This window comes from Lucilia sericata, unplaced genomic scaffold (assembly GCF_015586225.1).
Source record: "Lucilia sericata isolate MDLA Ls3-8-SP2 unplaced genomic scaffold, ASM1558622v1 Contig002932F_arrow, whole genome shotgun sequence".
NCBI lineage: Eukaryota > Metazoa > Arthropoda > Insecta > Diptera > Calliphoridae > Lucilia > Lucilia sericata.
The window spans coordinates 2,573-23,117 of record NW_023996589.1 but is presented as its reverse complement, the minus strand read 5'-3'; the positions used below and the strand labels follow the sequence as shown (position 1 = coordinate 23,117).

The window sequence follows — 20,545 nt, the reverse complement described above, 5'->3', positions numbered from 1 at the left end:
TGTGATATGATTAATAAATCTAATCTCAGAGTTACTTGTGTAATCATTCTACCAACGTGTATTCTATATCCATCCACGCGGTACAATTAGTTCCATGGCACGGATCAAAAGGAATTTCCGAAGATGTTGTTCCGTTAACAAACATTATATTGTTCTAGGATTTAAAATTCTAAATTCGGTTTATACCGGTTGCTAGTACCGGTAGTATTTTTAAATGAAAGTCCTATCCATCAATAACATTCTGGAAGGAGTTATATCAACAATTAGACAATCAGAATGTAAGATGCTCCTTCAATTCAATGAACATAATTTCGATTGAAAATCGCATGTTTTATATACAAAATTAATATAGTGAATCCGGAGGAGTACAGTTTAGAAGTTTATCTTTCGATATCTATTCCTACTTAGTTAGGAATACACCTATGCCTCTATCGGGCCTATTGTGCGCTCCTTAACCAGTGCCTCAGGTGAGAATCGAACCCACTACCTCCGGTCTACCAGACTAGAACACTAATCACTAACCTAGTACTGGATACTTTCGCTATCAAAATGCATATAAGATATGGACCAAAGCGGTCATCAATGTTTACTGGACCCATTTGATGGTTTTACACAAACATAAGACGCGTCCGATAGTATACCAGAGACAAAAATGATCGAGAACTGTGTACCGAAAGTTTTAAAATTGAATTAAAGCAAATATGGCGCCATATTTTCGGTTAGCCTGAAGTAAATTAGAGCAATATATAGTAAGCTGATAAGGTTAAATCTAAGATTTCGAGAGAGCTATAACGGAACCAGCTTTTTAACTTTGTATTATATGGGCACCAGGTCACTCGTGAATAATCGGTTAAGTAGTAGCAAACGTATGCAATTGCTATGTCGAGAAGAAAACTTAAGAAAGATAATCTGACGAATGCAAAACCATTCGACGTAACGGAGGCCCAGTTTAATGAATACGTACGGCCACTAGGTTCACACAAATTTGTTGGGATGATCCTATCGTGAGGAGGACGAGAAGTCTCCTTAAATTGAGTCCGAGATTAGTATGCTGTTACGTACTATACGGACTACGAGCACAACTATACAAATTGTTCGAATGAATTTACGCGAATTGAAACGCTGGAATAGTCATTGACAGGCTTTTGTCGAAATTAGATTTAAATATCGTGAAAGCTTTGATATTCATTCCTCAGGAGCGCTGATTAGGAAATTGTAAGGAAATATGTGCAGGAAGCTGAGCTTTTGAATGCCTGATGATAACTTTTATCATAAATTACTATTTACCATATTAAGGAGAGAACCAAAGGCCCTCCTTTTAAGCGAACCCAACCTAGTTTTAGAAAAAATACCAATATATGGATTTTTGAGAAAACTACGAGCAAGTACAAACTAACTTTAAATCCATGTATTTTAGACAATTTTATAAATCCCAAAACCTCAGAATTTATTAAGGTATGTATTATATTACCAATGGCAACCCACCTATAGAAATATTTTTTTTTTTCATTGCCAAACTACTAAAGCTTTTTCAATACAAATAACTTATAAACATAAAAGCTTAATAATAAAGCTTTCAATTTGTTTGTCCCAAAACTTTAACGATCACAGCGATCATTTCTTTTCGACCTGTGGAGCAAGAAAATAAACACAAAAAGATATCAGTTTGTTTATACAACTCTTCAGAGGTGGTTTAGGCACTTGGGACAAGCGGAAAATATAAAAAAAGGTAATAAACTAAAGATTGAACTTGAAATTTTGAATGCGGTGTTAACAAACTTTTTCGTAATCAAAACCATAAATATTTATACAAAAAATAGCACAAGTTGATGATGGTGTTGTTTAATTTATAAAAAAAAAATGTTACAAAATTTAAAAAATATTGAAAGAAATGAACAACTTTCGCTTTAATTTTTTTTTTTTTTGCTTTGTTTATTAAACTTTAACCTGCATGCATATTTTAACGAAAAAAAACTTATGTAAATTTGTTTATTTCATAATTAATTTAATTTGGAAAATATCGATTGCAGTCAAGCAGCCAACGCAACGTAATGGGTTTTTTAATTTTTGCTTTGATCTTGTACATCATTTGGGATGTCAACTATTTTATACGTTGCGTCTTTACAGTATTAGCCGGTCGTCTGTTCCAAAGTAAACGGAAAGTTACTGATACAACAACAATTTATGGTAAGAGCTTAATCGCTGTAGTAAATGCAGTGAGTTTAATTTTTTTTTGTTTTTGTTTAGTTATTTAATTATTTACAGGTTGTAGCTAGAGTTTTAAAGGAATGAATTGTTTTATGAAATTTTAATTTGAAAGTCTAAATTCCTTTTAAACTCTGTAAATGTAATTGTAACTTTTGTATTAACTAACATTTATCTCTTAACTCCTTTAAGGTCTCTGCACTTCCCAAGATGTCGATATTTTCATCAGACACATGAACAATGCTCGCTATTTGCGTGAATTAGATTTTGCCCGTTTCCATTTCTATGCCCTTACCGGCTTGTATGAGAAGGTCAAAGAACGTCATGGTGGCGCTGTACAAGGTGCTTCTAGTGTTCGCTACCGCCGCACCATACCCATTTTCCATCCCTATAAGATACAAACCAAATTGATTTGGTGGGACGATAAAGCCATCTATTTGGAACAACAATTCATTACTTTAGCCGATGGTTTCGTACGTGCCGTTGCCTTGTCCAAACAATGCATTACCAACTGTAATGTCATGGATATTATGAAGACCTATCAAGAGGCTTCAAAACGCCCTGAAATGCCTGAAGATTTGAAATTGTGGTTGGAGGCTATTGAGGTGTCTAGTCAGAAATTGCGTAAAGATAAATAGATAGTTGTATTGCCGTGTGTTTTAGTTGTAAGCTAGTAAGGTGTTAAGTTTTAATTAAAATAAAATTGATTTTTTATTGTATTTGTATAAATTTTTATGAAGTCTAAAGTAAATAGTACTTAAGCTTGCAATGTTTTTTAAATAAAGAATTTTTTTTATATAAAACGTATAATTAATGAGTAAAGCCTTTGATTTTGCTTATTTCAGTTGAAATTAATTCGCAAATAATGAAATGAAGACAATTTTATTTTGCTTTTAAATTACACAACTAAGTTCATATTCATTTCGAAAAATTTAAAAATGCTGTTAATCGTTCTAGTTAAACCCTTGACAGATCAGAAGGATCAGAAAAAAAAGTCGACCTTAGAGTTTGATAACGCGTTATTTCAAAGGCCGTACAATTACAAAGAAAATGAGTGATTTTTTCTTTCTTGTCCTCATTTTGATAACTTCTACAAAAGTCGTAATTGGGAAGACCCACTCGCCTTGCATGGTTACCAATTAACTGATAAAATAGTACTCACAGTCTGCTTAGACTTACTAGATGGGATGTTCTATGAGGATCTGTACAAGGCCCCATCGATCGAGTAAGTGTACTCTGGAGACCATCTGGGCCTGAGTTAAACTGTAACTTATTTCGAGTATAAACTTTTTAATGGCCTATAGGGGAACACAACAAAATAAATCAATATCTAATAAAGCTATTGAGGTTCCAGCTTTCGCCAAGGTATCAGTAATATTATTGCCAGTAATATTCCTGTGTCCTGTTACCCATATTACGATGATTATCGAATGTGTCGCCATCTCGTTTAGAGACGGACAACATTCCTGGACTAATCTAGATATAGAATACACACCGATCTGGTGTCAATATATGTATATTCTGATAACATTGTTAGATATCCGATAAGCCAATATATTTCCCTTTTTATTGTTGACATTTCAGTTTGTAGAATAGTACAATCATCATTAAGTCTAAAGTAAATTTAAGTTCCAAATTCTCCAATGAAGATACCTGATAAATGATACTATTTTTCTGATAGACATTATAGAGTACAACAAGAATCTGTCGTAACTGATTTGAAGTTTCTCAACGGATTTAAAACGATACCTATATTAGTAAATAAAAGAGTAATGTTTGTTCGAAATCGATAAACTTAGGAACTACTGCGACTAATGAGACGAAATTTTTAAAAATTCGAGGAATGTTTAGATCTTAACGTAGAGAATCAACATGACCGATAAAGGGGATTCAAGGCGGACCGGGCTCGACTAGTCTGTTTTATTTAAGTCACTAAATAACTAGCCTTCCGTGACATCAAAAATTTATTTGTAACTCAAGGTGTTTGACAATTTTCAAAACCGATTAATTATATACTTTGAAGCTCCTGTAAGAAAAACAGTATCCCTTCCCAGATATTTATGTTTGTGGCATAGTGCAATTCAAATTTCGATGGAAATAGTTTTTAAAAGTAAAAAAAAAATTCAGTAATACTCACTTTTAGCAGCATGTTTGGGCCGTGCCCTAGTGTGAATGGTTATTCAATTATCTACTGCGATTTTAAAACTGCAATAACTTGTTCTTGAAACAACAGAATCAACAGCAAAGTCGTTTTTAACATTTAGTAGCAGGATATTGTTTTGACATGGTTGAACACTCCCTCTAGGGTTAATTATAGTTCAGAGTTCTATACAGTATATGAAATCTTAAGTAGAAAGCAGACTTTCTTTATATTCAAGAATGTATACTTATTTCATATGCAATTTTATGGTAGATACCTGGAAAGATTAATTAGTATAAACTGTTCAATGAATGGAATTAAATGTGATATACTCGATTCGATATCAAAAATGGGTCTTTCTCTTTGCCAAATTCTCGCTGTATATTCTAAGATCAGTCAATGTCCGTTCACTATATAGTTTAGAGTGGGTTAATGGCATTCTTAAATTTTCGAACGCTTTTTCGAAAATTTTTACAAACTCTCGAACGCTTCTAAAAATTATGAAAAATTTTTGAATATAATTTGATAATAAAGAAAATTTACAAACTTTATTAATTTGTTATAAAAAAAATCAAATTTTTCTAAAAAAAATCAAATTTTTCTAAAAATAATCAAACTTTTCTAAAAAAAAAATCCAAATCCATCCTGTATCATATACACATTTTCAACGCTTAGTTCCACCATCACTCCTCTGTGGGGTATCTGTAGAGTTCGGCAATAGCAACGAACTTATCCAGAAACATAGGCTTTATCGTGCATCAGTCTTTTAACCCACATTCTTTTCCCGCGAATTTGGGTTTAAATCAAAGCTACCACATGCACCCCGAGGGGACCACCCCAATAACCGAGACAAGACAAAGTCCTAAACTCTGCATACAATTGATCAACACCAGTTTATAGTCCCAGCAGACTAGAGGTACTGATAGCACCTCATTTCCCCGGGATTGCAATAACACCAAGATGGGGTTTTTCATCAAGGTAACATGCCCCTCGGGGGTAACAAAGACGGAAAATTAACATTCTTTCGAGGCACTTTAAATATTGATGAAGCATGTTTACTATTATTGAGGATTATTAACGCCTCCTTCTTTCTAAATGTTGTACATGTTATTAAAAAGGTTTTCTTAAGACATCATACAGTTTTCCAGTTTAAAGATGATATTTCAAAAAATACTAAAAATTATTCACCCACATAAATACAACAACTTCATCTATATATTACATACATTATCATTACAATATATTTTCCATACACTAATAACAAAAATTGTTTTTCAATTTTAAAAAAAAAAAGATCAATCTAAACTAAATTTAAACTAAAATTAAAAACATAATCACAATTTAAACTAAAATTCTTTCTATCAGCAGTGTTGTCTTAAATTTTTACTAGATAAATCATTATATTCTATCCATTTTTGTATTTCCACTGGTAAGTCGGGTTTCAACTTCGTACGCACTTGTCCATTCTCAGCCATATTTTGATCGACATTTGTACTGCTAATGGCATGATCTAATGTTACGGTAGAACTGAGTGTGTTACGTGAGGCCTGCAATTGAGCCGTTTTGGGTGAGAGTAATTCGGCCATAACATCATCGGCCGAACAGTCTATAATGCGTTGACGGCAAATGGCTATGCAGTGGATGAATTGATCAGATGGCCGGATAAAACGATGTTCCATATAGACGGATTGGTCGTCCCAGTAAATTATCTTAAAAAAGGAAATTTGATTAAAGTTAATACTAAAAATTGACATGGATCTACGATATCGTTAAGGAATCGTTGAGGAATCTGGCAATTGGCCTAATTTTGGCAAACTTACCCTTGATACAATATTAAATCTATGAAATGGTCGTATAAAACGTCTGTAACGTATTGTGGCAGCCCCTTGAAATACTGAACCTCCTTTAGCGAGAATTGTACGATATAAATTAGTGCGTTCATAAAAATCTACTCTTGCAAAATCCAATTCTCGAAAATAACGAGCGTTGTTCATGTGATATAGCAGCGTATCGATGTCATTGGTTAAACAAATACCTAAAAGAGAAATAAATTTACAACACCAAAATAATAAAGTTCAGTTAAAGAATTAAAATTAATAATGCTGTGAATTTTTGTAGAAATAATTTCGGTCTTCGGTGGAAAGGAATAATTGGCATCGAACCAAACAAAAGATTTCTAGCTATTGTTTACAAATAGAATGGCTGTTTTACAACACCTCGTAGAGGAACTAGGTAGAAAGTTTTCGGAACTTCGGACTAGAAGTCAAGAGGAAATAAAACCTTTGTATTGTCATTATTATAGGATAACCTTTGAAAGCTTCCAAAACTGTTTCTAACAGATGTTGAAACAATAAAACGGTAGGTAGTATAAGTAGGTAGTTATACCGTATTTCGTTTCGAAGAAGAATCGAAATACGGAATGGAGTAATCTCACAAAACAGCAATGGTATCAATACACACGAGATTTCTTTATATGTGTGAGATAGAAGGTCTAATACTGAATATCAAACTAAAAATAGGATCAACCTTAGTCTATCTAATCTATTACTATGAGATTAAGGTCCAGAAATTGTGCTATCCATATTGGCCTATTGTGTGATTATTAAATTTATCAAATGTATCTTGCGTTTTAAGAACTTTCCAGGCAATTATTAGAAGTTATTCTGAAGATTTGCCAGAAAGTTCTTCAAATTGATCAAAAGAACTTCAGAGAAAGGTTTCTTTATCTAGGGACCAAACTGTGATATAGTTGAAGTTTTCTTATTCAAAGTTTTCGGGCGATAGGAATTAAACTTGTGATACTAGTGGGAGTTTCGCAGTTAAACAGGAGTGGTGAAAAACTGTCTGTGTTTAACTTGGGCCATTTGCTTATAATCTGTTTTTACAGTCGCTCGGATAATTTCCGATTATTAAGAAGTTAAATATAAACTAGTAAAGAATCAAGACAGTATTTCCTAAATGGAACTAATATTAAGAAGTACTTGAGAAACACCGCAGTGTTTCCTAGAACGGGCCTTAGAACTATCGGCGACATCGCTAGTTCCAAGTGGTTAAGTTTTTACTTGTTTTAGAACTGGTGTATTTCAGATTAAAAATTTTATAAAGAACTAGTAAAGAACCTTGCAGGGAACTGGTCTTAGAAATTAAGACGTCATCAATAGTTCCAAGGTTGCTATCCACGTACATATCTAAATTGCTTCTGTAGCAATTGTTTAAAAACCAGTTATGAGTTTCAAATGTTGATTACTTATAAAAATAGACTTATAACTGCAAAAATCAAGTTCAGCAATTAGTAAACAAAATAATATTGTACATACCGGAAACAGTTGTTGTTTCTAAAATATGACATTTCCTTTTGATAAAACGGGCCAGCAGGACACACAGGCACATACGTAGGAAGTAATGTAATTCAAATAAACAATATAATAATAAAATTGTAGCCAAACAGCAAAATAACCAAAAGCCAATTTCAGAGGCCATTTTTTTTTATCGGGGCTAATAAAGCCTTGATATTATATATAGATATAGTTAGTGATTAGTACTGGTACTTATTTAAATAGTAAGTAATTCTAATATAAATTTTAAATATTTGAATGTTTGTTGTTGCCTTTAAGTAGCTCTGGTGGTGGTGGGCTTAGTTGTAATTTGTTGTTGTTGTTGTTCTATTTATCCTTGCATTTGTGGTTTTTAATTTGTTGTGATTTCTTCTTCTTCTTTTGTACTATTTGATTTGACAGTATGTCTGTCGGTCTCTCTGTCTGTCTTTCTGTTGTATTTCCCAATTAGGGTTGTTTAATTAAAATTTACACTGTTGCTGGCTTTTTAATTGCTGCTGCTGTTAATGATTTTGTTGTTGCCGTTGTAGTTGTATAATACATGTTGTTGTTGCAAGAAAAACAATTAAATATCCTTTTATATGGCTGCTGATGATGACTATGTTTAGAGTTTTCTTTTAAAAATTTGGATCAATAGCAAAGAAATTTATATAAAACTGTTCTTATTTTGATGATAAGTAATAGTATTTCATCATTTTTTATGTATATTTACATATATAATATTACAAAGATACTTCTTTCAAACTTGTAGATATTGTGTATATGAGTGTGTGTGTGGTTTTTTATTTGTTAAAGGACAATGCAAAAAATATTGTAGTAAGGCGGAAACTTTTTCTGTCTTGTCTCTTCTTTTTTAAAGCTCTAGAGAATTTTTAAAGTTACTAAAAGATTTATTTAAATTTAACTAATATTTAAATAGTTTATTAAAAATATATTTAATTTTTCCTTTTTTCTTTTCTTTGAGGCAATACAAAAAACGTTTATTTAATTATAGGCAAAAACAAGAAATTATTTTAGAAATAAACAACGATTCTTAAAGAACTAAATACTACAACTGACTAACTGTCTGATGGTAATTTCTTGATTTCTTTCTTTATATTCTTGTTGTCCTTTCTCTTTTATTTCCACTTTGTGGGTTTTTTTCTTTTTAGCTAATGCGGACTATAGTTACACAAATTTTACAGTAATTGAGAGGGAATAAGAGATTATGAATCAGTTATTTCAAAATAAATATTGACGCTTGCGCCTTTTCGAAATATGCTCCGGTATTTTAACAACTATTGTGGGGGAAATTTGGAAAGGAATGAATTCATTTATTGCGATTTTGTGGATAAACATTAATATTAGACTATAGACTAGACTAGACTATAGACTAGACTATAGACTAGACTATAGACTAGACTATAGACTGGACTATAGACTAGACTATAGACTAGACTATAGACTAGACTATAGACTAGACTATAGACTAGACTATAGACTAGACTATAGACTAGACTATAGACTAGACTATAGACTAGACTATAGACTAGACTATAGACTAGACTATAGACTAGACTATAGACTAGACTATAGACTAGACTATAGACTAGACTATAGACTAGACTATAGACTAGACTATAGACTAGACTATAGACTAGACTATAGACTAGACTATAGACTAGACTATAGACTAGACTATAGACTAGACTATAGACTATAAACTAGACTATAGACTAGACTATAGACTAGACTACAGAGTAAACTGTAGACTAAACTTTAAACTAGACTATAGTTTTGACTATAGACTAGACTGTAGACTAGATTATAGACTAGATTTTAGACTAGACTTTAAACTAATCATTAAACTAGACTATAGACTATACTATAGGCTATAGACTAAACTTTAAACTAGACTATAGACTGTACACTAAACTTTAGACTAGTCTTTAGACTGGACTTTAGACTAGATTATTAGAAACTAAACATTAAACTAGACTATAGACTATACTATATACAACACTATACTTCAGACTACAAATTAGACTATAGACTAGACTAATCTATAGACTATATTATAGACTAGACTATAGACTGAACTTTAGACTAGACTATTGACTACACTATAAACTACACTATAGACTAAACTTTAAACTAGACTATAGTTTAGACTATAGACTAGACTGTACACTAAACTTTAGACTAGTCTTTAGACTAGATTTTAGACTAGACTTTAAATTAGTCTACAGACTAAACTATAGACTAGACTATATACAACACTATACTATAGATTAGACTATAGACTAGACTAGACTTTAGTCTATAGTCTAGACTAAACTATAGACTAGACTATAGACTAAACTATAGACTAGACTATAGACTTGATTATAGACTAGACTTTAGACTAGACTTCAGACTAGACTTTAGACTAGACTGTGTACTAGACGTTAGACTAGACTTTAAACTAGACTATAGACTAAACTATAAACTAGACTAAAGACTAAACTATAGACTAGACTAAACTATAGACTAGACTTTGGTGAAATATCAAAATTTTTAAGAAATACAGGATTTTTAATAAAATAATAAATTTTCGTTGAAACTGCAGAAAAAAATTTCAAATATTTGCTAAAATGGCAGAATTTTTAATTCAAATTTACCTCCATTACTTCAAGTCCCAATGTATTAATCATTTCAATGTTCTGAACTATATTTACCTATTAGTTTTCTTGCTTATTTTCTTGTTATTAAACTATTTTAATCCATGCATCACAATGTTATGTCCGTGCCTCTTAATGTCTCGTTTTACGCTTTATACGTACATACCAAACTATAAAAGTTGTAAAAAATATTTGCATTGTTGTGGTCTAGGGCTCTGCCCGTTATTTATATACACACGTGTAGTGTGTAGTAACTAGAGGTATTTCTCTCCTTGTAGGAGGAGGTGTTGGTTGTATTATTTTTTTCTAATGTTTATTTAACAACCCTTAAAATTGTTTGTTTTTAATTTTTCTTTTTAGATCATTTAAAATAGAAAAAAAAACATGTTTACCCATAACCTTAACCATCATCACTATCACTATCTATTTTAGTTTGCAATGTTGTGCAAGGTTTAAAAGGAATTTTACGTAATATTATAATTGACAAACGCTTATATGCAACTGTAGACCTTTAAAGTATAAGAAATAATTAAGGGGAGGGCGGGTATATTATTGAATTAAATTTGCTATAAAAAAGTGCAAAAAAAAACAAGGGGAAATAATAGTTTTAGAATTGATAGAGTTTAGAAATAAATACATATTTAATTCATTTATTTTACAAATTGAATTTGTTTAAATTTTAAAGGTATCTCATGAACTTCTGACTTTTGAGATAATTTCGAGGACAATTTTCTAGATTAGGATTTTAACGAAAAAGTCGCCTATAAAATGTCGGGGGCCATTTTAACTTAATTTCGATATCGAACCGTGTATTCGATATGTAACTTATTCGATATAAGATTTTCAGTGACGGACCCTATGGTGTTCAATATATCTTAGTTGATTTATATCACAGGGCTAGGAAGATTATTTCGGTTTCCATGGAATGTCAACATGACTGATGAAATAGATTCGATATCAATGCTTACCTCATCACATTATTATCATCCCTGCACTTAGTATGTTGTTGCTGCAGCAACAGCACTTAGTAAGTCGAATCCACTGCTACTTACGATTGTATATAGTAACTATAGGTATTTGGCCCGCTTGCAATAGCATATTTGTATTTGGGAAAACTCGTATTTCTGAAAACTTGAAGTATTCTTCTAAGGCAGCGTTTCACGAAAGTTTTGAGCCGGTGTGTAATGCTACGACAGTCTTTCCATATTCTACAATCCTAGCGAAGTATCGATTTAACGTTTGCTTCAGAAATTGGTAATATCCTACATTGACAAGTAGCTATATCCAGGATTTTTGTTTATCTTGAGCCCTGGCTGTTTCATTGTCTCCTCAATGTCCAATGGTGTACTTTTAAGGTCACAAAGTCTACAAGAAAGCTAACAAATATCATCAGCTTATGCTTTCCCTAGTTTTTGTTCTCTATTGAGCTTATAACTAGGAACAAGAGTCATGGCAATATATATCCTTGGCATACACCACGGTTCACCTTAATAGACTTTTTTTCTTGCTAATTGTATATAATTCTAACTATATATAACTCTGATTTTCTCAAAATGTAAAAAAAGTTGTAGAAGATCGAATCTGAATTCCACGAAATAATAAATATTTGATAAAATATTGAATTGGAATCCTTGATAATACTCACCCCAAATAGCTAATTATTCACCAATCTTCTGCATTTCAATTCTAAGCGAAATTTTCTTCATTTGGCAATTTTGATATTCCAAATTTCGATTCGATGTTCCGGCATTTAAATAATAACTTTTCCATCGTTGAGTAATTGAATACAGAAAAGTTGTAGAAATAAAATTGAGTTCGCCATAACCGTCCTTTTTATCTTGGAATCTTGCTTTTAACACTTGCTTATAAATTTTTACAAAACTGCAGGATCACTCACTCTTTTACTTTCAAATCTTAATAGTTTCTGTTTTTAAATAATATTTTTGTTGTTGTTTTTATTATTATTAATTTTCTCCTTTTTCTGTTTTTTTTCGTTTTGTAATATTATTGCATTATAATAAAATAGAATACATAAATTGTTTATAATTATTATTTGTAATTGTATATTAAATTTAACTTATTAAGGAAAAAGAAAACAATTTGTTTTAGCAAGAAAGTAAGATTTTTTTTATAAATAGAAATAAATTGTTTTTAAACACAACATCATAATTCTTGTTATTAAAGGTTATTTCTTTAATATTAAGTTAATAATAAGAAAAAATATATAAGATTTAGATTGTTTTAAAAAGGGGGCAAAAATTAAATTAGAAGTTTTGGGGTGTTGTTGTAAGGGGTGAGTGATTGTAACTATAGTTTTAGTAGATTGTTAAATTGTAGTTTAAGAGTTTTTTTGTTTTTGTTTTAATTACTGGAACACAATATAATGCAATTAAAAATATTTGTAATATTTTTAGTTAATCCTAACTACTTGTTGTTTTAAAGTTTAATGAGTAGATATAGATGTGTGTGTGTGTGTAAATTGTGGTATAATTGTTTTGTTTTTCTTGTTTTAATTATTTCAGTCACTAAATAAAGTTAAGTTATTGTTTGTTGTTTGTAGTTTGTTAAGAGAAATAATAAAGAAATCAAATTATACATTTAAATTTACGTATAATATTTTGGTTATAAAAACAACACAACAACTACAGTAATAATAAACCCATTCTTAAGAAAGTAAATTGTTCAAATTATAAACATTTTTTTTTCATTTACAATTTACAGCAAGAATTAGTTTAAAAAGTTAGAAAGAAAGGAAATGAATTGGAATAAGTGTTTGTAAGAAAAAGTTAACAACATAACAGAGAAAAAAAGTATTAGTTTTAGTTTAAGTTTTAGGAGAAGTTGAAACAATATATTTACACATTATTACTAAAAAAAATCGACAAGAAAAAAGAAGTGAAAAGTTTAAGTGAAAAGAAAAAGAAATAATTAATTAAAGCGTCTGATATTTTGTTGCATTTAGTTGCTGTAGATAATGTTTAAATGATAGTCGCTGTTACCTAGAAATTGTGGGCTACATATAAAGTACAGCACGCACACTTAAACAGTTATACATTATGTACAAAATAATAATATGAATAAAAAAAAGTAGGGGATTTTTAATTCTAAGAGAATCTCCAAATATACATTTGACATTGTAGGCGTAGTATTTTGTTCGCCTGTTATTTAATGCGTAAACAAATCTAGTTCGTTGATTATAGTGGTGGTAACTGTTAGCATCTTTTTCAGATTTTTTCATTTAAAACACACATTTCATTGAAATTACAATTGTCTAAACTGTGGGCAAAGAGTTTGCGCAAAGTAGACAAACTGCACAAATCATGGTCAACCGGACAGCCTGGTATGTGCACTATTTGCTCTTGGTGCATGGTTAAGACCTTAGGACCTTCATTTTCACAACTGAAAAAAAAACAAATTACACAAAATTATAATTTGCATAAGAATTATTATTCATCATACACTTACTCATATAAAACAAAAGCCACATTTGTGGCAAAAGCATCAATGGCGCTGGTACGCCATTTACGTTGTTTACCATAATCTTGAAAGGTTAAAGGCGCCTCATCCTTATATAAACCCAAATGTGCCAGTACTTTAAGTAAAGTGCCTGAATGTGTAAAATAAAATGTAGCATTTGGCAAAGAAGATAAAGGGCTGTGAAAATAAATCTCATTAATATCATTATTTAACGAAAACATCTTTCATTCTTAAACTTACTCAATATGCTCAAACATATTGGCTATGGCTGGACAGGCAATTTGATGTGTCAATTCATAGCCATAGCCATCATTCCAATAGTATTCTAAATCTTCGGCAAATTCTAAAATTTGTATAGATTTGCGATCGAGCAATTGACACCATACCGATGGTTCTTTGCGTCGTTGCCAGGCTGTTTCAAAGGCACACACCGTATAGATGAGCCTTGCTGTAGGTGCATCAATGTCAGACAATTTAGTTTTCTTGCGCAGTTGTTTGAGAACGTCGAGCATGTGATCTGTTTGCAAAAATTTACGCACATTGTCAAATGTTTGGGGATTTTTATCGACATCAGTTTTCCAGCGACTACATAATTTATAAAACTAAAATGAAAATGGAAAGAACATATTTAAGTTTCTAATTAAAATAGTTTCTTTTAAAATTTAAACAATTTTTTAATGAAAATTTAAATGTTGATGCAGATTTTACAAGAGGAAAAATATTTTTTCAATTTTTATATTAACATACATAATAAAATAAAAACACACACAAATCCTCTCTAATTACCTGGTGATGGTTCATATACAGCCACCGTATTGTCTACAAAACCTACAGCTAAAGACATTTTGTGTAAATGGAAAGCTAGACATGTGGGATGTCCAATTTTTGGACCCATAAAACTATCATTACTACGCAAAGTACTGTGTATACGACCACCTTGTTGTGTACTATATATAGTGATTTTATTAGCGCTACCGCAAGCTACAAGATCGGCCGATTGATGGGCCGCTATAGCGGTTACATCATTGCCCACCTCCCACTGATGTAGTATACCACCATTGGGTGCTTTCGAACGCAAATCTATGACACTTATTTTGCCTTGTGAACAACCACTAACTAGAGTTGTTTGATTGTCCTTGAGACAACAGCTTAGTATTGCACCAGGATTTTCGCGATAGACACGTATACGAGCTTCTTGTGGTGAACAACGTTTGTCATAGAGACGAACACTGCCATCTCCACAGCCGCCTACGATTAGTTCACTACGTGCATTGCTGGCAAAGGGCGAAAGAACACGTATACTATGTTCGCTGCCGATGGGAATGTCGCTGACGCGCAGTTCACGCTCAACATCCCAAATGCGTATGAAACGACTTGCTCCGCCAGCTACCACTAGTTGTTGAGAACACTGCTGCCAGGAAGTTACCAAGCCACAGCTATCTCCGGCAATGTCTTTGCGTGTGTACTTCGAGCTCGAACCCAAACTGGGTGAAGCGCCCAAATAGTTAGCCTGTAGAGCTGGCAATGCTACCCAGGCGGTAACCAGGCGGCCCGGGGAATCTCGTGCTTGTTCTTCAGATGTAGCACTGGTGTTGGGTTGCCATATGCGAACAACTCCATCCTCATGTCCCGCCAACGTTAAGGGCACATCATGAGCATTCAAAAATTCAATAGCACTAACACGAGCCACCGTACTGTGGGCCGTATGTGGAGGTGGTGAGGCCGACGAGGTTCTACGGCGTGAAGTGGCAGCATTCGATGGCACAGCGGTTGGTGTAAATGTTCGAACTGTATTACGTTGCCAGTCGTACAACAAGACCTTCTCTCGGTAGGCTACCGCAATTTGTTGTTCATATGGCAGCAATCTGACCAGAGAGGGTGTGGACTGGGTTTTACGTGACCAACTTTGGGTGTCGATACGTAGAGCTCTTGTTTGCTGATCTCTAGCTTGACGTCTTATTTGACGGTTACGTTGGTAACGACATTCACGGGTCCTTAACACCGGATCATTTTTGTCTATGGGGAAAACTTGTACCCGTTCACTGGACTTATCGGCTGCATAACGATGTTTGCCTGGTCGGGTGAAATAGGAAATTGCCCAGGGTATGAATTCAGTCGCTACAATTGGTTTCAGTGTATGTGATTTGGATTCAAAGTTGTTATCACTTGTGCTGCTATGGCCGGACGCTGAACCATCACCTCCACCTACACCACCAACACCTCCACTGCCATTACCACTAGCTGCATTCGGTTCATTTATAATGGTTGCTGTAGCAGAGGGTCCAGCACAACTGTCCGTTTCATCATTCATGGAAGTGGTACGTAGCTTACGATGCAGCAATGCTTGTGGATCATTTACCAGATTTCTTAGTTTCGGCGTCCAGTGATTCGATTGGCTGACATGTTGCCCACCACCACCACCAACAGGCGGTGATTCTCCTGCACCTCCTCCACTGAGATAAGACACGCGTGTATTTGGACTTGGTGGCAAACTTACACTTAGACTAATACATTTTTCATTAGTTGCCTCTTTGGCTGTAATCAAGCAGAGTGCAGCATTCTCTATGTGTTTTATAATCTCTTGAGCTGTCTCCGCCACCTTGGGGAAGGGATCTTGACCGAGTAGGTAGATACCCTGCCAAAGTTTAAGGAAAATCGATTGAAATGGTATGGCGGCCGAACTGATATTCGAAATAGAACTCGAGCTAACTCCTCGTCGCATGGTGGCATGACGTTCTAGACTGTGTGTGGAATGATGGTGCATGCCACCCCCATGACCACCACCGGCAGTGGATAATGAGACTCCCGTCAAAACATGGCTAACACTGGCGCTGCGATCTCCAGATGAAGACGATGACATGGGCTGTTCTTGCAGATATACCGTAACAAATTGCGATTCAAAAAGCAGCACCATCCATTGTAGGGCAGCCGCCAATTCCAGACGCACCAGTGGAGACATATCTTCGCTAACACTTTCGATTAAAGTAATGGCTATAATGCGATCAATATTATTGGCATGCTCTTCCGAACGGTCTGTTACCGAACTGATAAATGTGCCCAAAGCAAAAACAGCGGCAGCTCTAACTTCGGGTATGGGATCTTTAAGTAGTGGATATAGCTTTTCATGAGCCAAATCTCGAACACCAGACCAGCGGGCTTTTTCAAAGTTTTGCCAAAGCATTCCTTGAATTGTGAAGAGAAAATAATGAATGAGAATAAAGCTTAAATAATTGCAAAGCTATTACCTAAACATATGGCCAACCATTGCCTTAAAAGCCAGCTTTCGTCATTAAGTTGTTCCAGACATATGGACACTAGAGAACCCTGCAAAGCGCTCGTTTGTCCCAACAAGAAATTATTTACAATGCAGGCCAACACGAAGGCCGATAATGTACGATATTCCTTGGCCACCGAAGTGTCTTGCAAAACAGCCAAAAAGTATTTGTGATCCTTAACTAAATCCACCTGGCAAGAAGGATCTACTGCCAAGATCTTGGCCCATATAAATACCAAAACAGGACGTAATTCTTTTGCAGAGCTTTGCAGAAGTTTAAGTACATAAGGAAATATGCCCACACCCAGAGCCAAATCCACAGCCCAGGGACCCAGATCCAAAAAACGAGCCAAAAGCTCCAAAGCTCTTAAGCGATGAACTTGCGAAAGGAGAACTTGCAAAACGATGGGCAGTTGTTCGGGTGGAGTGCGTGACTCTGACTCACGATCTAGCCAAACTTGAAATGCTGTAAGTTGCTCCTCAAAGAAGGGCAGCTGTTTGTAGGGAGCACCATGCTCTAAAATATCCGGCAATTGCTGCAAAGCCAAATCTACCACCAAATCCCAGGCAGTCCACATGGGATGGCGGAAGCAGGGTGGTAATGCCGGATGCGATACTGGCGTACAATCGTGAGAACGAAGAATTCTTTCCGCCAAAAGGAAATTACGAAACAAGCTGGCCACTAGTAGATCTTGTCTGAATAGTTTTTGAAACAACTCCCGTGGCAAGGTATTCCACGCTATGGTATCTGTTATGGCAGTAAATACCCAATTGAGTTCTCCCAACATGGTGCGTCGATCATTCACCTTTCCCGGTATTTTATCAATGAATTCTGTATGCAGGCGGGGCACCAAAACAAATTTCTCACGCATCGTATACCATTTTAAGGCAATATTTATGGGTGTGGTAAGGCAGGAGGTAAATAAATCAGCCGGCAACTGGGCATTCATGGGCAAAATCTCACCCACTGAACAGGCGGCCAAATGGATGCAATTCTTGTAACTGGGGGGCAGATTAGACGATTGAACGCCCGGGTGAAAACGTTGGGCAGCCGCTATAGCTTTTTGCACTTCCCGCTCTTGTTGTTCGGCAAACTGCAAAAAGGACTGGATGATAATGCCGGCATTTGAGCAGTCGTATACATAAATTGAGGGATCATCCATCCAACTTTGCAGCTCAAAGATACTTAAGGGTATGTACTGCGTAAAGGTTTTATTGAATACCCATATCTCACCGTTAGCTGTAGGCTTGGGCACACCATGACCATTGTAGTGGAACAAAATACGTTCTCCCTTAGCGTTGCGTCGCAGAGAAATGCACAACTTTTTCACATCCTCTACGGTAGGATCGTGACATTTTTTGTAGCGTGCCCTTGGCTGCCATCTCTCGTACTGCATTTGTAAATTCGAACCAATTAGATCCATGGCCTTGGCTGCCGAAACTGAAGAGGGATCTATCCAGCATTCCAAGCGTGAACAAGGTTGAATTTTAATCACATCTGGCGGATCTACACCAATATTTAGGCATAACACTAAAGCCACACTAGCGGTTTTCATACGTTCTCGTATACGCCATGGTTGACGATCACATTCAATGGACTCTATAGCCTCATGATGCCGCTTGGCTTGAAAACACAACGGACAGAAATTATCGGGCACTACCTCTACACTCTCTCCCATTGAAAGCTGTTGTAACGCTTTGGTTACTTGACTGTCGCTGGACATGGAAGTTTTACGGCTGGCCGACATATTGGAATAACTGCCTACCGAAGTCAGCGATGTTGCTACCTTACTTGTACTTTCACTGGCACTGGTACCCGCGCTTGAGGCATAAGAGGTGCCGGGTTTTATGATACAATTTCCAGTTGTAGCACTACCACCTGCTCCCGTCGACACTGTATTTACTGCTGTTGCATTTATATAGTGAGACTCGAACATTGATCAATGTTTGAAATTACTTTTCGCACAACAATAATTACTTCTAGCCGGACAACAACAATCAAAAGTCGTAGAAAACATTAACGAGCAGCAACAGCAAAATTAATAACACTAGCAGCAGTATCAGCTAGAGTAACAGCAACAATAGTTGAAACAGCAGCAGCAGCAACAACAATGAATGAAGTATTCGTCGTCTGTATTGTGTTTAAATTAACAAGGCGTCTTTTGTCTGGCCTTTATTTATGGATGCAGAGAGTGAGAGGGCGTTATATTGGCCTTTTTATTGAATTTTCATTATAAATCCATTGAAAATTTGTTCGCGGTTTTTGTTCCTTTTCTTAATAAATTTCAATTATTCACTATTTTGTTCTTTTTTATGTATTATTTTTTGTCTTTTCGTTTATTTGCTTCACAAATTGCGGCTGAATTCTTGGAATTCTCTCGTTCGTTAGTACAATCAAAACAACATAACCACAATTTTTTTGCGTAGGGAAAATAGTTTCCCTAACGATTTTTTCCAACACTTTTCACTTGAGTTTTTCAATGCTTTCTCTAAGAAATTTCAACTTTCTGGCATTTGTTTCGATAAATCCACTTAATATTTTATTGTTTTAGGCAATTTAATAATTTCAAATTTGTATTGTTATTAAATAAAAATAAAATTAAAACGCAACCACGTTAATATGAAAAAATACGCAGCATTTTTTCACAGTTCAACTTTTTGACTTTTTTCTTTCTCACTGTCGCATGCATAATGAAAGGTGTGGAGATGCCAGAGTATGATACCAAAAAAAGTAAATAAATTTTAAAGTTTTGTCTTAAAATAAACAAAAACATTTGTGTTTAGGAATACACAAACAAATATAAATAATCGATTTGTTTAAAAACAAAGCCAAAGACCTGTTTATTTAATAAAACAAGTTTTGTTTTTATTTATTAATTTACCGGTCGTGCTTTGCTTGAAAGGTGGCATTACTTAACAATAATTCAATCTCTCCCTCGTTCTCTTCAATTTATGGAAAAAGCTAAATGTCAAAATGATTTGTGTTGCCAGAGGTTTTTGGTTTGTGTAGAGGGAATTTATAAATCGTTAAAAAGTTGTGGGAAAAATCTGAATGCTTGCTAAAAATTAGTCTTTAAAAATATACATAACACATATAACAAACTTTTATTTATGAAATTTCGTATACCATCCGTAAGTCCAATCTATTGATTTAAAGTAAAGTTTAACCTCGGTTGTATCTTCTTCCTTCTTCGAGATATATTTACTTATATATACAAGTTCCCTGGGTTTCAACTTATACAAACTATTTGAAACAGTTTTATTTTTTCAATTAAGTACTTGATTAACTGAATAAAAATCGGAATATTCTTTATTAAACCCATTACTTTAAATCATCTACTAAAGGGCCCTTTAGACTATAAGACTTTACGTTTGAAAAAACCTAAACCTTTCCTATCCGTTCTCTTCTACACAATATTTTGACAGATCATATTACTTGTGGTAAATGTAAAAGTAGCTTAAGTTTTCATAAAAA

The 20,545-nt window shown here is 34.1% G+C and overlaps 4 protein-coding genes across 6 annotated transcripts; 1 reads left to right on the top strand and 3 right to left on the bottom strand.

Annotated features, from left to right (window-relative positions):
• The first annotated feature begins 1,591 nt into the window (after positions 1–1,591).
• Positions 1,592–3,012, top strand: LOC119614468 (protein THEM6). 2 transcript variants are annotated; one of them, XM_037970593.1, is made up of 3 exons: positions 1,592–1,729; positions 2,031–2,187; positions 2,398–3,012. In XM_037970593.1, exons 2-3 carry the CDS (start codon positions 2,052–2,054, stop codon positions 2,841–2,843), a joined length of 582 nt encoding a protein of 193 aa, XP_037826521.1. In that variant the 5' UTR covers positions 1,592–1,729; positions 2,031–2,051; the 3' UTR covers positions 2,844–3,012. The 2 variants fall into 2 exon arrangements, with proteins under 2 accessions (XP_037826521.1, XP_037826522.1); XM_037970594.1 differs by lacking the exon at positions 1,592–1,729 and having other exon boundaries at positions 2,012–2,187.
• A 2,545-nt stretch (positions 3,013–5,557) lies between these two features.
• LOC119614467 (protein THEM6) lies at positions 5,558–8,749 on the bottom strand. Of its 2 annotated transcripts, XM_037970592.1 has the most exons (4): positions 8,393–8,749; positions 7,663–8,294; positions 6,166–6,380; positions 5,558–6,054 (listed from the first exon to the last, which is right to left on the bottom strand). In XM_037970592.1, exons 2-4 carry the CDS (start codon positions 7,823–7,825, stop codon positions 5,707–5,709), a joined length of 726 nt encoding a protein of 241 aa, XP_037826520.1. In that variant the 5' UTR covers positions 7,826–8,294; positions 8,393–8,749; the 3' UTR covers positions 5,558–5,706. The 2 variants fall into 2 exon arrangements, with proteins under 2 accessions (XP_037826520.1, XP_037826519.1); XM_037970591.1 differs by having other exon boundaries at positions 7,663–8,749.
• A 3,715-nt stretch (positions 8,750–12,464) lies between these two features.
• Positions 12,465–19,776, bottom strand: LOC119614466 (regulatory-associated protein of mTOR). Its single transcript, XM_037970590.1, has 5 exons — positions 17,042–19,776; positions 14,583–16,979; positions 14,037–14,398; positions 13,785–13,973; positions 12,465–13,718 (listed from the first exon to the last, which is right to left on the bottom strand). The coding sequence occupies exons 1-3, from the start codon at positions 19,005–19,007 to the stop codon at positions 14,391–14,393; spliced, it is 4,371 nt and encodes a 1,456-aa protein (XP_037826518.1). The 5' UTR covers positions 19,008–19,776; the 3' UTR covers positions 12,465–13,718; positions 13,785–13,973; positions 14,037–14,390.
• On the bottom strand, positions 13,544–14,308 carry LOC119614464 (multiple inositol polyphosphate phosphatase 1). The gene is made up of 3 exons (XM_037970589.1): positions 14,037–14,308; positions 13,785–13,973; positions 13,544–13,718 (listed from the first exon to the last, which is right to left on the bottom strand). Exons 1-3 carry the CDS (start codon positions 14,306–14,308, stop codon positions 13,544–13,546), a joined length of 636 nt encoding a protein of 211 aa, XP_037826517.1.
• Positions 19,777–20,545: the final 769 nt, after the last annotated feature.

Excerpts from the sequence above, each read along its gene's own strand:
- LOC119614467 (XM_037970591.1), bottom strand. The coding sequence starts at position 7,825 with ATGGCCTCTGAAATTGGCTTTTGGTTATTTTGCTGTTTGGCTACAATT. Across the intron at positions 6,381-7,662 it reads AGAAACAACAACTGTTTCCG|GTATTTGTTTAACCAATGAC; the intron begins GTATGTACAATA and ends TTTCTCTTTTAG. Across the intron at positions 6,055-6,165 it reads GATTTAATATTGTATCAAGG|ATAATTTACTGGGACGACCA; the intron begins GTAAGTTTGCCA and ends TCCTTTTTTAAG.
- LOC119614466 (XM_037970590.1), bottom strand. The coding sequence starts at position 19,007 with ATGTTCGAGTCTCACTATATAAATGCAACAGCAGTAAATACAGTGTCG. Across the intron at positions 16,980-17,041 it reads ATGGTTGGCCATATGTTTAG|GAATGCTTTGGCAAAACTTT; the intron begins GTAATAGCTTTG and ends TCACAATTCAAG.
- LOC119614468 (XM_037970593.1), top strand. The coding sequence starts at position 2,052 with ATGGGTTTTTTAATTTTTGCTTTGATCTTGTACATCATTTGGGATGTC. Across the intron at positions 2,188-2,397 it reads TGATACAACAACAATTTATG|GTCTCTGCACTTCCCAAGAT; the intron begins GTAAGAGCTTAA and ends AACTCCTTTAAG.
- LOC119614464 (XM_037970589.1), bottom strand. The coding sequence starts at position 14,308 with ATGCTCGACGTTCTCAAACAACTGCGCAAGAAAACTAAATTGTCTGAC. Across the intron at positions 13,974-14,036 it reads AATATGTTTGAGCATATTGA|CCCTTTATCTTCTTTGCCAA; the intron begins GTAAGTTTAAGA and ends TTATTTTCACAG. Across the intron at positions 13,719-13,784 it reads GTGGCTTTTGTTTTATATGA|TTGTGAAAATGAAGGTCCTA; the intron begins GTAAGTGTATGA and ends TTTTTTTTTCAG.